This window comes from Choloepus didactylus, chromosome 10 (assembly GCF_015220235.1).
Source record: "Choloepus didactylus isolate mChoDid1 chromosome 10, mChoDid1.pri, whole genome shotgun sequence".
NCBI classification, from domain to species: domain Eukaryota; kingdom Metazoa; phylum Chordata; class Mammalia; order Pilosa; family Megalonychidae; genus Choloepus; species Choloepus didactylus.
The window spans coordinates 48,387,833-48,400,152 of NC_051316.1; the positions used below are offsets into that span (position 1 = coordinate 48,387,833).

The window sequence follows — 12,320 nt, forward strand, 5'->3', positions numbered from 1 at the left end:
AACACTTCACCAAAGATTTACTGATGACAAATAAGCACATGAGAAGATGCTTAATGTCATTAGGGAAATGCAAATTAAAATCACAGTGAGATACCACCACATACCTAGTTGATTGGGTAAAAAAAGCAAAGCAAAACAAAAAGACTGACAATACCAACTGCTGACAAGGTTGTGGTGCTACTGTGTGTCTGCTTGGGCTTATTCGGTCTGATTCCACCTTTCCTTACTCAGCAGACTACAGAAAGGCAAGGACCTTTCTTTTTCCTTTTGTGTCTCCACCCAGAGCTCGAAGTGTAAGAAGTGATTTTCAGCACGCCACCCTTGCCACGTCCGCTGTTTAGAAAAATCCTTCCTGAAAGCTGAATTTTGCTAACAGTAGTTAGTTAAATGATGAACATTTTATTGAGCTCTTATTAGGAACATTGCATTAATTACAGAGAAAGAAAAATGGTTCTTGCTCTTCCCTTGACTGCAAAAGTCTAAGCCAATGTAAATGAAATATATCAAAAAGAGTGAATTTACACAATGCTAAAAGAAAATAATATGTCTCCAGGACATCGAATAATTAAATTAACAATAACTCTCCATTTTTGAAGGCCTAAAATGTGCCAGGCCAGAGTATTTTTTGAGACGCTTACCTCGATGTGTATGCCCTATGGGATAAAGAACAGGTCTTTCTCATTTATTGCTGTGCTCTTAGCATTTAGCTCTGCTGTGGCACACAGAGGTGAGCAGTGACGGGAGGAATTTCCTACGTTTTTTGTTGGAGTGGAAAATGGTACAACCACTTTGGAAAACAATTTGGCAGTTTCTTATAAATTTAAATATACACTTACTGGACAACCCAGCAGTCTCACTCCTGGATATTTACCTCAGTGAAATGAAAACCTATGTTCACATAAAAACCTGTATGCAAATGTTTATGGTAGTTTTAATCATATTCACCCAAAACTGGAGACCACCCAAATTTTACCCATTTTGGGAATGGAAACAAACTGTGGTACATCCATACAGTGGATACTACTCAGCAATAAAATGGAACAAACTGCTGATACCTGCAAAACATGGATGAATTTCAGGTGCATTATGCAGGTGAAAGAAGCCAGATGAAAAAGAGAACTGTATGATTCCATTTATGTAACATTCTGGAAAAGGCAAAGCTTAAGGACAGAAAGCAGATCAGTGTTTGCCGAGGCCTGGGGATGGGAAAAGAGGTAAACTACAAAAGGGGGCAGAGAAGAATTGGGATGGGGGTGGGGTGCTGGAACTGTTCCATATCTTAATTGTAGTGGAGATTACATGCCTATATGCATTTGTCAAAACACACAGTTAAAAAAGATGAATTATAATTGTACTTTAAAAACAATGGATAGATATCTAGGATATTACCTGGCATTAAGTAGTGACACATTACATGTAAATTCTGTTACTTTGCTATGATTTATTATACTATTTTACACCATGGTGGTTTCTCTGGAGCAGGAGTAAATGGATTCAGATCTTGGCTCTGCCACTGCTTACTGGTTGTGTGACTGAAGTCAAATTACTTTGATTCTTTGTGCTTCAGTTTCCTCATCAGGGAAATAGGACATAGAATAGCACCTAACTCATAATTTTTTTATATGCAATAAATAAATTAACATGTAAACTGCTTAGGTTTCCTGGCATATGATAAGAACTCAATAATATTAGCTATTATTTATGCTATTTATTAAATAGTATTACAGAATATGTCTCCACTGTCCCTGCCCAGTTGACAAATAATTTAAATTAGACCAATTAGTAAGATATATGCAAAGGAAAAAAATAAGGGGACAACTCGTTGTTGAAGATTTCTTTTAATTTGGTGATCCAGAGTAGATTTCACATCGTGGACACTAGATATATTCATGGAATAAAGATAAGATTTGGAAAGTTGTCAGACTTACTCATACTTTGAGCTTATCTAGTTCAATTCAACCTATGTATAATATTCCTTTCAAGTGAGATAAGATCTTCTGAAGACTTCAGAAAAAACACTTATGTTAGCATGTCAAAGGAATGAACCAAAAACTGTATCCCATATATTTTAATGCACTGTGGAAAATACCCTTTCTAATCTGTATAATTGCTTTCCTCTGGAGGACTATGCTTAATGAAGCCACTTGGCCTTCTGGGGACATATCTTTGTCATCCTGAACCATGCAGTCAAAGACTGATTTAGTTAGCTCTTTTATTCCTCAATTATCTCCTTGCTGATTCCATTTCTCTATAATATCTAGGGACAAGCTTTTATGTTCTTGCTATCTGTGATAATGGCTTTGGGTCTCACTTAGGGGCCAGGGGAGTGGAGTAATAGCCACTTGCATTTCCTCCCACTCTCTTTATTCTATAGGGCAGTTGCCACTAAGTTCTATAATTGAGACTTTTAAATAAGACAAATAGTGCTGCTCATGAAGGGTGGGGGAAAGTTTTACATTTTTCCTTTTAACTTAGGAAGGAAAGTTTGAACTAAAACCAAAACACCGAATGGAAAAATGTTATTTTCCTAGTTGAAATTTTTGCTCTGTTACTTTAACTGGAAACTTCCGTGGATGAATTTCAATCTGTTTTTCATGTCTACAGCACCAAGTTTGGTATCTGTCCTCTAAAAATAATAATAATCTCTTCTGAAAGTGAACATTGGTGTAATGAATAGGATGGTGTCATGGTTGCTTGCTAATCTTATTTCCATATAGCTTTATAATTTAGTATGGATTGATATTTAGTGACATCCTTTGGGTCATATTAAAGCATTCCTTCCTCAGCCATTTTTTAAATGAACCTAAAGGTGATTAACTTCAGAATGTTTTTGATGTCTTGGTAGAAGGTTGACCTCTTAAGTAATTAGGCTTGTTTATATGCTATTTATTCTTGGTGTATTATCCGCAGCAACAGTGAAACATTTCATGAGTGTTATGGGCAGCATCATAAACGCCCTTAAACTTTGTCTTTCATCGTGGGTGATTAAGGTAATTTTGAAGGAAGGTCGTGTTCAAGGAGAGCTGGGATATCAAGGAATGGGGTATCATCTGTTTTATTACTCCATATTTTACTCCCAGTGAACTGGTAAACAATTAAAATTCAAACATATCAGTGCATATAATTCAGTTACTCCCAAAACACCATAAAAATGTCTCCCTGATCAATAATTGCTTATTATGACATGCATTTGTTGTGCTGGCTGTCAAGGTGCTATTTGCTATCTAAAAGTATGGAAAACAAGCCAGGCTCATCAGCTTATGCAGTCACAAAGAGCAAACCAGCTGTGGCTATCACTGAGCTGCTATTTTCCTGTTGCACATATACCCCCCATCTCCACAAGTCCACGTCTATCAAGGCCCAACTCAAATGCCAACACTTTCATGAAGTCTTCCCTGACCTAGCCAGAAGTAATCACCCCCTCCTCTGAATTTTCAAGGCATGCTGTTTATATTTCTCTTAGAAGCTTTTATAATATTTTACATTCAATTCTAATTATGTGTCTTAATTTTATCTCCTCTGCTAAATATGTAGTCTTTCTCACTAGGCTATGATTTCATTTGGAATAGGGACTCCTTTTTAAGGTAGGATTCTTGTGTATTCCTCTTTGCATCCCTCTGCAGTGCCTTATTCTCAGGGGATACTTTATAAACGTTTGTTGAATGGAAGAATGAATGAAACTTTTTTTTTCGTTTATTAGAGAAGTTGTGGGTTTACAGAACAATCATGCATAAAATACAGGATGCATGAAACTTTAACAGGCAAATAGCCATATCATTCTCAGTCATTCTCAGTTCTATTAGACCCAACACCCTCCTTCTGCATCACAAATATTTTATAATGCTACCTTTATAACCCACAAACACCATCATTTTTAGAAATCAATAAAATGTCCCAAATGTTATATAAAGGAGAAATAAAAGAAACATAAAATGTAAAATAGCATGTGTGGAAATATGCGAATGCTTGGGTACAACTACCCAGAAAAGGCCATGAAATTGCTGTTTGCTCCTTCAGGAAGAATCACTGTAAATATAACACCTGTAAAAGCAGACAGATAACAGGAGTGTTGTATGGATGACTGGAACACCACAGGCACCATTGCTGTCAGTACTGTGATTTTCCAAAATAGAAAACTCTTGATAGAGCTCTAACCAGCACAATGTTTAATCTCCCCTACCTTTACATGATAGTTGCATTCTTGGAAACTTCAGTGCAAAAATTACTTGGTATTTGTTTGCTAAATGGTATAGGTTCTTGGCTCAGATATTTACAAATTGGTTTTTCACCTCCATGAATGTCAAAAACAGGATAGTTGATTGTTGTGTTAGATGCTGAATTTGAAGTGATCCTTCACTGTGTGATGCTCTGTACACTGCAGGATGTCAAATGTCAGTCGGGCAGTCTAGTTACCATGACCTTCAAAAATGTAAACACTAATCACCCTCATTGACAACTACCACTGACAAGACAATGAGAAAATTGGGATTCCCAAGTCCAATCCAAACCATAGTTTTAGCAGCACACCTGGGAAGGGAGCTCCTCAAAGATACTCTGGAAGGGGTGAATTGGAACAAAATCAATAGAAACAACAGCCTCATTCAGGGGTTTATTCCTTTTGGGGGAGAATACCACAAATGGAATCCTAAAGTGGGGACTTTTCAGAGTTCTACCCTTGCTACTCACAGGAAAGCAAAATTCCCATCTAAAAATATTGTAGTTCAGCAGAAATAAGGCTATTAGGAGACTCTAAATTCAATATACCCATGAAATAAGGGTCTCTAGACCTAACTCATGTACTTCATTTCTCCTCCAGTGGTATTGTCATTGATGCTAATAATAATAATAGTATCTATTATATTGAGCTGATGTGTGACCATCTTAGTTCAGTTTCCCTAGAAGCAGAGCCTAAAACAGGGATTCAGATGCTCATGATTCACTGAGGGATGGTCTTTAGGAAAAGCCTGTAAAGGAGTAAGGGAAGCAAGACAGAGAATCAAAGGAGCCAACTAAGTATGAGGTCTCAGATAAAGTCTAGGCTCGGCTTGATCCACAGTGTTCTCTGGAGAGTAAATTGCCCTACAGGATTGCACCAGGGGTCCTCTCTGAGACACAGGACTATTTACTACTCCTGTGCCAGTCAGACGTTGGTCACCACCAGTGGGCCAAAGTGGGAGGTTTAGGGGGTATGGTAGCTAGAGTGTCTCTGGACCAGGCAGCTCCTACACTCACAGCAACTGGAGGTTTGGTATCTTGATAAGTAAAAGGGATCTGGGTTGGCCAATAGCAATCTTTACTACAATGCCAGACAGTATATATATGTGTGTGTGTGTGTGTGTTTGTGTGTGTATTTTTGAAAGAAATGTCAAAAATACTGAGAGCAAATTGCTGAGCTAATGCTTCATCACCCCTGAATACTTTAATGTATGCCCCCTACAAACAAAGACATTCTCCATCATGACCACTATACAACCATTACATTCAGGAAATTAACACTGATACATTATTGCCATCTGATCCTCAGGTCCCATTCCAGGAATGTCTTTTGTAACAAAAGGATCCAGTTCAAAGTCATGCATTTCATTTAGGAGTTACACGTCTTTAGCTTTCTTCACTCTGGAACACATGCTCACACTGTCCTCAGTTTGACCAGTGTGAGTCCCTTTAAGCTGGCTTATATGTCCTTTTACGTGTCCCCAGCAGTCTTTGAGCACATCTTTGCCTTCTGACACAAGATATTCCAGCTGATCTTACACTTTCCCTTCCACAGCCCAGGAAGTAGCCATTTCTCCAAGAAGCTCTGATTCATTATTGTGGAAAATAGGACTTAGAAGCCGAGATGTAGGTGTTGGATGTGCTCATTGCTATTAAGGTGTTGCTCCTCCCATTTCCTCTCATTGGCATAACTAGGGAGTGTGTGTGTGTCTGTGTGTGTGTGTGTGTGTGTGTGTGTGTGTTGTATTGAAAGCCACGAGTTCATGTTACTACTTAAAGTTCGAATCCAATATCATAGTATTCATTTTATGTGTCTCCCTTTCCATATATTTTGTTTAACTCCCTCTGGCTCCCATTATCCTTATATGTTAACTTACTTGACTGATCCCCCTCTATGTAAACAATTTCCCCATTGCCAACACTCCTCCAGGTCCTTCTGACTCTGGAGCCTGAATTCTGTCTATTCCACCACACTGCCTTTAAAAAGAATGCTTTCAAAATATATTTGGTCTTTGGATTATCCCCATTTTTGAGGAAAAGGAATGTAGTTCCCTGGGAAGCAATAGATGGTGTTCATTTCATGAAAATAATTTTTCTACTACTTGACCTACTTCTCCATCTTTCTCCTGTCTGTGAATAACCTCAACGGGAACTTGGCTTTATTTGGCACCATTGCCAGGGTTGGGTAATGAGGAGAAGACTCTGTAGCCTGTGGCGCTCAGCTAGGGATCTCGCTACCTACCAAATTGTGGTTCCTGTCTTCTGTGGCTGACCCTTCAGAAATGAGTCATCTGTCCATGCCTGCCAACTCTTGTCCTCTCCTCCCCCGCCAGCTTTACCCTTGCTGCCACAAGGGAGTTTTACGATTTTCTGAGATTTTAAAATGGAGAAGTAGCTGGTAAATCAGAATGAGGAAGAGAGAGAGGGGGGAGTTTGCTCTGGTTTCGGACACACAGCTATGGAAGACATCAGTCTTAATGCTTTTGATAGCAAAAACCCTGAGGGCTGCTAGGGTTAGAGCATATATATTGTGAAGTGAAGATTTAATAATATTCTGTAACTAATTTTTAAATGCCCCTTTGTCAATGGCTTTGGAACGCACATAAAGAATTCCAGAAAATGTTCTAGCAAAATGGAACACACACACACACACACACAAAGAAAAAAAGCATCTATTTGCATAAAATAGCAAAGAAAAAAATAGCCAAATGAATTTTGCCACTCCTCCCAAATGTAAGCATCTTTTGAGCAGAAATTTTTATTTTAATTTTCAGATATAGTATATGAACTTTTTATTATAAAATTTTAAAACTAGGGGAAAATCTTAGACGTCACCTCATGTCCATGCCTCCCCCACAATGAAGAAACGGAGCCCAGAGAAAAGTGACTTGAGAATGATCATTCACTGAGTTTCACAGAGACGGATACAGATCTCTAACTCTATGTCTGTGCTTGTGCATGTGTGTGTGTTTTTAATGTTCACCTGTAAGTAAACAGTCTTAGAAATAGGTGCTTTTTATGAGACAAAAAGTAAAATGAAAGCAGATGCAGTTCTGGTTGCTAAGCCTAACACACAAGAGGTCTTTAGCTCAGCAACTTCCTGATTTTTGTTTCTGTAGCCCAGGAAGATTTTCTTGTCAAGAGGCATGCGATGTTGAATATCCCCAGCACACCCTCTGGGAGGTCCAGGTCCTAAGACAGGCAAAGGGCAAAGGCCAAAGTACAAAAATTGAATTTTAAATCACTGTTTGTTTTAAATGTTAGGACTAGTTGATTAGTTAATTCCTTTGGACATTTTTTCTTCTTAAAAGTGAATTTTTCAGGAAAAATATTCGCTGACTCTCTGTGTTGTCATTTGGGGCAGTGAAAATCTTAGGAGGCAACCTAATATTTGCTGATATTTGTCACTACTTTGAGTTGTTAATTTCTTTTCCCGGGGAATTAAACACAGCTTTTTTTTTTTTCTTTGCCCCTTTAGAGAGCGTCCAAAACCAATCATTTTATGCACAAGAAAAGCCCAACCACCCAGCACACACATACACTTTGCTGTCCAAATTAAGTTGATAAACTTTTATGAAATATCAAAGAAGGTAATTCATAGAGCCAAAGTAGATTAGAGGTTACCAGAGGATGTGAGGAGGGGGAAATGGGGAGTTACTGCTTTCTGTTCTTTTTAGGGTGATGAACAATTTTGGAAATAAGATAGTAGAGACAGTTGCACAACGTTGTGAATATAATTAACACCACTGATTAAAGGGTTAAAACGGCAATTTTTGAAAAAAAATAACTTGGAAAAATCACCTTGGTGAGAATAACTTTAAAGAAACCAATAGGTTTATGAAATCCCACATGAGGCTTTCTTTTAAAGATCTTTATTAATATAAAATAAATATTTTAATATAACATAAATTTTGCTCACATGTATTATCTACTTCTCTTTTTTCACCATTACCATTTTGTACAATTAGAGCAACTAGAACCAAAATAATTTTCTTAAATTTTTTGAGTAGTTATTTAATTGAGCAATTTTTTTCATTTCCAGTCATTTGTTTCAGTTCTCCAACTTGACATGCTTTTTGCTCAGCCCCAGCAGTACAGGATTGGGTTAGGGCAATTCAAATGGCGAGCAGAAGTTAAGGATGGCCATTTCACAGTAAACCTGAAGGCTTGAGCTAGTCACCAAGCTGATCTTGCCTCGCTTCTAGGCTGTTTCTTGTCTCCTTTTGCTTAGAGCCAATTGCTTGTCTTCAGAGCACAAGGAAATCCAGGGAGATTGTATTGTTCTCTTTACTGGTAACACTGGGACATCTCAATTTTTTCTTTTAATTAATTCAACTAAAATTTATCAAACACTTATTCTGTGTGTGCCTCTGTTTATAGCCCTACACCCCCCAAAGAGTCATGTAAAAATGATCTCTGTTTGGATCATTGCTAGCTCTCCTACATCCCCTGCTTTATCTGATCTGCCCAGTAACTCCTAAACCTCAGTTCATGTCCCTTTACCAATTCATGGTATTGAATGGTTTTTTTAATTGTGGGAGAAATCAAACGAAATGGGTGTGCGTTTCTGCATTTGGCTTTATTGCATGTTTTCCAGGAAGCTTTTGAGTCATAAAAACGGGGAATACCTATTTTGGTTTCTGAGTTATGATTTGACTCCTATGTATGTTGCCTTTTTCATGATAGTCTAATTTTTCTACAGTGACAGTGCTAGATATTATATTTAAAACCCTCTTCATAGTTGCACATTTTTAAAACACAACTTTTACTGGAGTTCATCGGGTGTAATTAATCAAGAATGTTAGCAAAGATTCTTGGCGGATAAATCATTTATTTCTATTTTTTTCTTAACCATGCCCCTCATTTTTTGTTCATTATTAAGAACATTGATGTGAAGATTAAATGTTTCCCTCTATTTTTATCTTCAAATGAGCTATATTTGCTGCTTCTGCACATTGCTAGATTTTATTGTGGCCTCTTACACTAGGATCATAGTTTAGCTGCAGCTTGGAGCCAAATGCCCCACAGCTGAAATGACCGCACCTCTGAAGGGGCATTTTCCCATCCGTTCCTGCCTTTGATAAGAAGCCAACCAGGAGGCTAGTTTGTATCTCATTACAACAGTGCCTTGTATTAGGCATGGGGCATAATTAGATGTGATGAATTACAACTGGTCCTCTCTTTGCAAGATCTTTCAGCACCATGTCTAAACCCAAGCCATTACTTTTATTTTTAATCTAATGGTTTTGCATTTTTTTCTTTCTCTCTTTACAAATTGAAAATAATAATAATAAAAGAAACCAAGGAAGTTCGGACACTTGCGGCTTCAAGAAGTCTGGATCCCGAAACGATTTTCACAAGACGCTTCAGAAACAGACTTTTGAGTCAGAAACCTTGGAGTGCAGTGAACCCAGTTCTCAGGTATTTGCTATCAACAAACACGGTTACCCGGTTACTGTGCTGCCCTGCCCTGAGCGTGCTGCAGATTTGTTTCTCACTGGAATAAAGGTTGGGCACGGGGAATGTTAGAGTAGGAGGAACTGTACCATCTGAGTCAGTGAAACTTTTTCAGACTTGTTTGTAGCTACAGAAATCACAGTTCAAGCGAAAGCGCAGAAGCTCAATAAATAAAGGAGATAAAAGTTGAGGGCCTCTGGTTAGTGGGAGGTGGTTGCACATCGGGCCCAGTCCTGTGTCAATTCCTGCCTGTCTGGCGGTGGACCTGAGCAGGCTGCAGAATGGGTAAGAGGCCAGTCTGCACAGGGTCTTTTTGTGAGTCTACTACAAACTAACGCTGTAAGCTCAGTTTAACCCAAGATGATTAAACTCTCTGCTTCCGTTTCCTCCCATTGGAAACCAACGGTAATGCTAACGCATGAGGTTGTTTTGAGTATTAAATGAGTTAATATGCATAAAGCATTTAGATCGATGCAGTTAGTGCCCAATTAATGTTGGCTACTGTTGTTTCTGTTGTTATTATTATTATTATGTTACAGAGTGAATACAGTTTAAAAGCCAGGGTGCTAGTCCACCCTACCCATTTTATAGATGAGAAAAATAAAGCAGGCAGGAAGAAATTTGTCCAAGTTTGCACAGGACATCTTCTAAACAAATACGGTTTCTTTCTGCTATTGGAAATACTAGCCCGATAGAATATAAAATCAATAGTATAACATGGAGGCGAGGAGAGGAGAGAATGAGAGAGACAGAGTGTGTGTAATTTAAATAGTGAGGTGTATTGTGCCCGACCCCAACCCCACACACAGGCCAGTCAGTGAGTGAATTGAAGAGAAGAGAGGAGACCATTTTCAGCTTTCAGGTGCCCTTTATACCAGCATCTTGCCACACTGAATACGGTTAGAAGGTTTTAAAGTAGTACCTATTTTTCAAACAACATGGCCCCTCCAGTCAAACCAACTTCTCAACCTGAACTCCACAGAAGCAGCCACCAATTGCAGTGCTGGGTGAGGTAGGCTTACCGAGGGATGGGATGTCTGTACACTGTAGAGATTTAAGGGATTTTTTTAATTGGTAATTTTGACTAAATTCAATTTTCACCTTTCGTGGTGACCACTAAATTGTTCTGTGTATCAGTCACACACAAATTTACACACAGGGAATTTTACACAGGGAATTGGTTAAACTGGTGTTACAAGGCTGAAAGAACCAAAAGGTACAATTGAGGCCATACAGAAATTGTTACTGCAGGAAGCAGCTCCAGTGTAGGGTGGCACCCAGGGAAGTGGTTCTCACACTTCAGCTGTACCAGAAGCCCCTGGGTTCAATCAAACACAGATTGCTGAGCCCACCTCCAGAGATCCTGATTCATTAGGACTGGGATGGAGCCTAATAATTTGCATCTCAAACTAGTTCCTGCTGGTCCCAGGGCCACACTTTAAGAACCATGGGTCCAGGGGAAGAGGTTGGAGTCAACAGAGCCTAGAAGCTCGGAAGAGAGGCCACAAAGAGCTGGAACTCAAGTCTCTGAGGAAGGGTTGCTGCCCCACTAGTGGTCTTATCTCGGTAGCTCAGAGGAAAGACCTCGTGGAGTCTGGACTCAGACCCCCTGGGAGGAGAAATTTCTGGGCTGCTGCTGGTACCTCCAAGGGAGTGAAATGAGGGTGGTTCTGGAAGTTCCAAAAGAAGCTTAAGGTTAGAACCAATGGCCACTACCAGGGCAAGGAGGAACTGCAAGCCAAGAGGAAGGAGGCCTCCTCCAGCCAGCCAGTCTCCTCCTTGCACCCGCTATTGGCAAAACCCACACGGAGCAGCAAGCAAAGCAGAAATGTAGTTTGCTGAGATCCAGCCCCGACATCACAAGGCAAAGTATAAAAGGGTGGATTTATACCTGGGAGACAGTGGATAAATGACCAGCACACACATAAAGCACCCTTTCTCCAGCATACAGTTAAGTCATTGGCTAGGTTTAAGGGCCAAGTTATACAAAAATTGTGTTTTTAAAAACTAGTCATGCTGACTCAGACCATGAGGCTAATGGAGAGAACTCCAGCAACATCTTCCATGTCACTCTCATTCTCATACACCTTCTTATTGGGTGGAATGGTAAAGCCAGATGCCCGAATTTACAGAAGCTAAATGCATACATGCTACTACTCCACAGTGTACATTCATTTCATAAAAATTAGATCATGTTATACATAATATTGTCTTTATATAACAATATACTGTGATCACCTTTGTCTTTCAATGAGTACATGTGTTTTTTTTTTTTTAATGGCTGCATAACATTCCATTGTATGAAAATTCCAAAACCTCTTAAAACTTTCTCTTTTGAGGGCATGAAGGTTGTTTCTTTTATTTGCTATAACATACAGCATTTCAAAGATGCTCTTGTCCTGCCATCCTTGCACACCTTTCAGTTAAAACCACAGGACAAATTCTTAGAAGTGAAACATCTGAATTAAAGGATGTGAGCATTTTTAGGACTTTTGACATATATATAGCTTAGCATCATTTTAAAGAAACTTGGGAAATGCAATTCTTTTCCCTCAAGTTCTTATAAATTCTAAGATGAACAAAATTATTAATAAAGTATTAATAGCAACTATTACATTCTATTTAGATCAAATATATTATCTAGTAGA

The 12,320-nt window shown here is 38.8% G+C and overlaps 1 protein-coding gene across 1 annotated transcript in view; it reads left to right on the top strand.

The window, feature by feature from the left end:
• DOCK8 (dedicator of cytokinesis 8) overlaps window positions 1-12,320 on the top strand; it is a 216,974-nt gene that overhangs the window by 79,378 nt on the left and 125,276 nt on the right. The window contains 1 exon segment of the mRNA XM_037851154.1: window positions 9,513-9,636. Coding sequence (XP_037707082.1) covers window positions 9,513-9,636 — 124 coding nt within the window.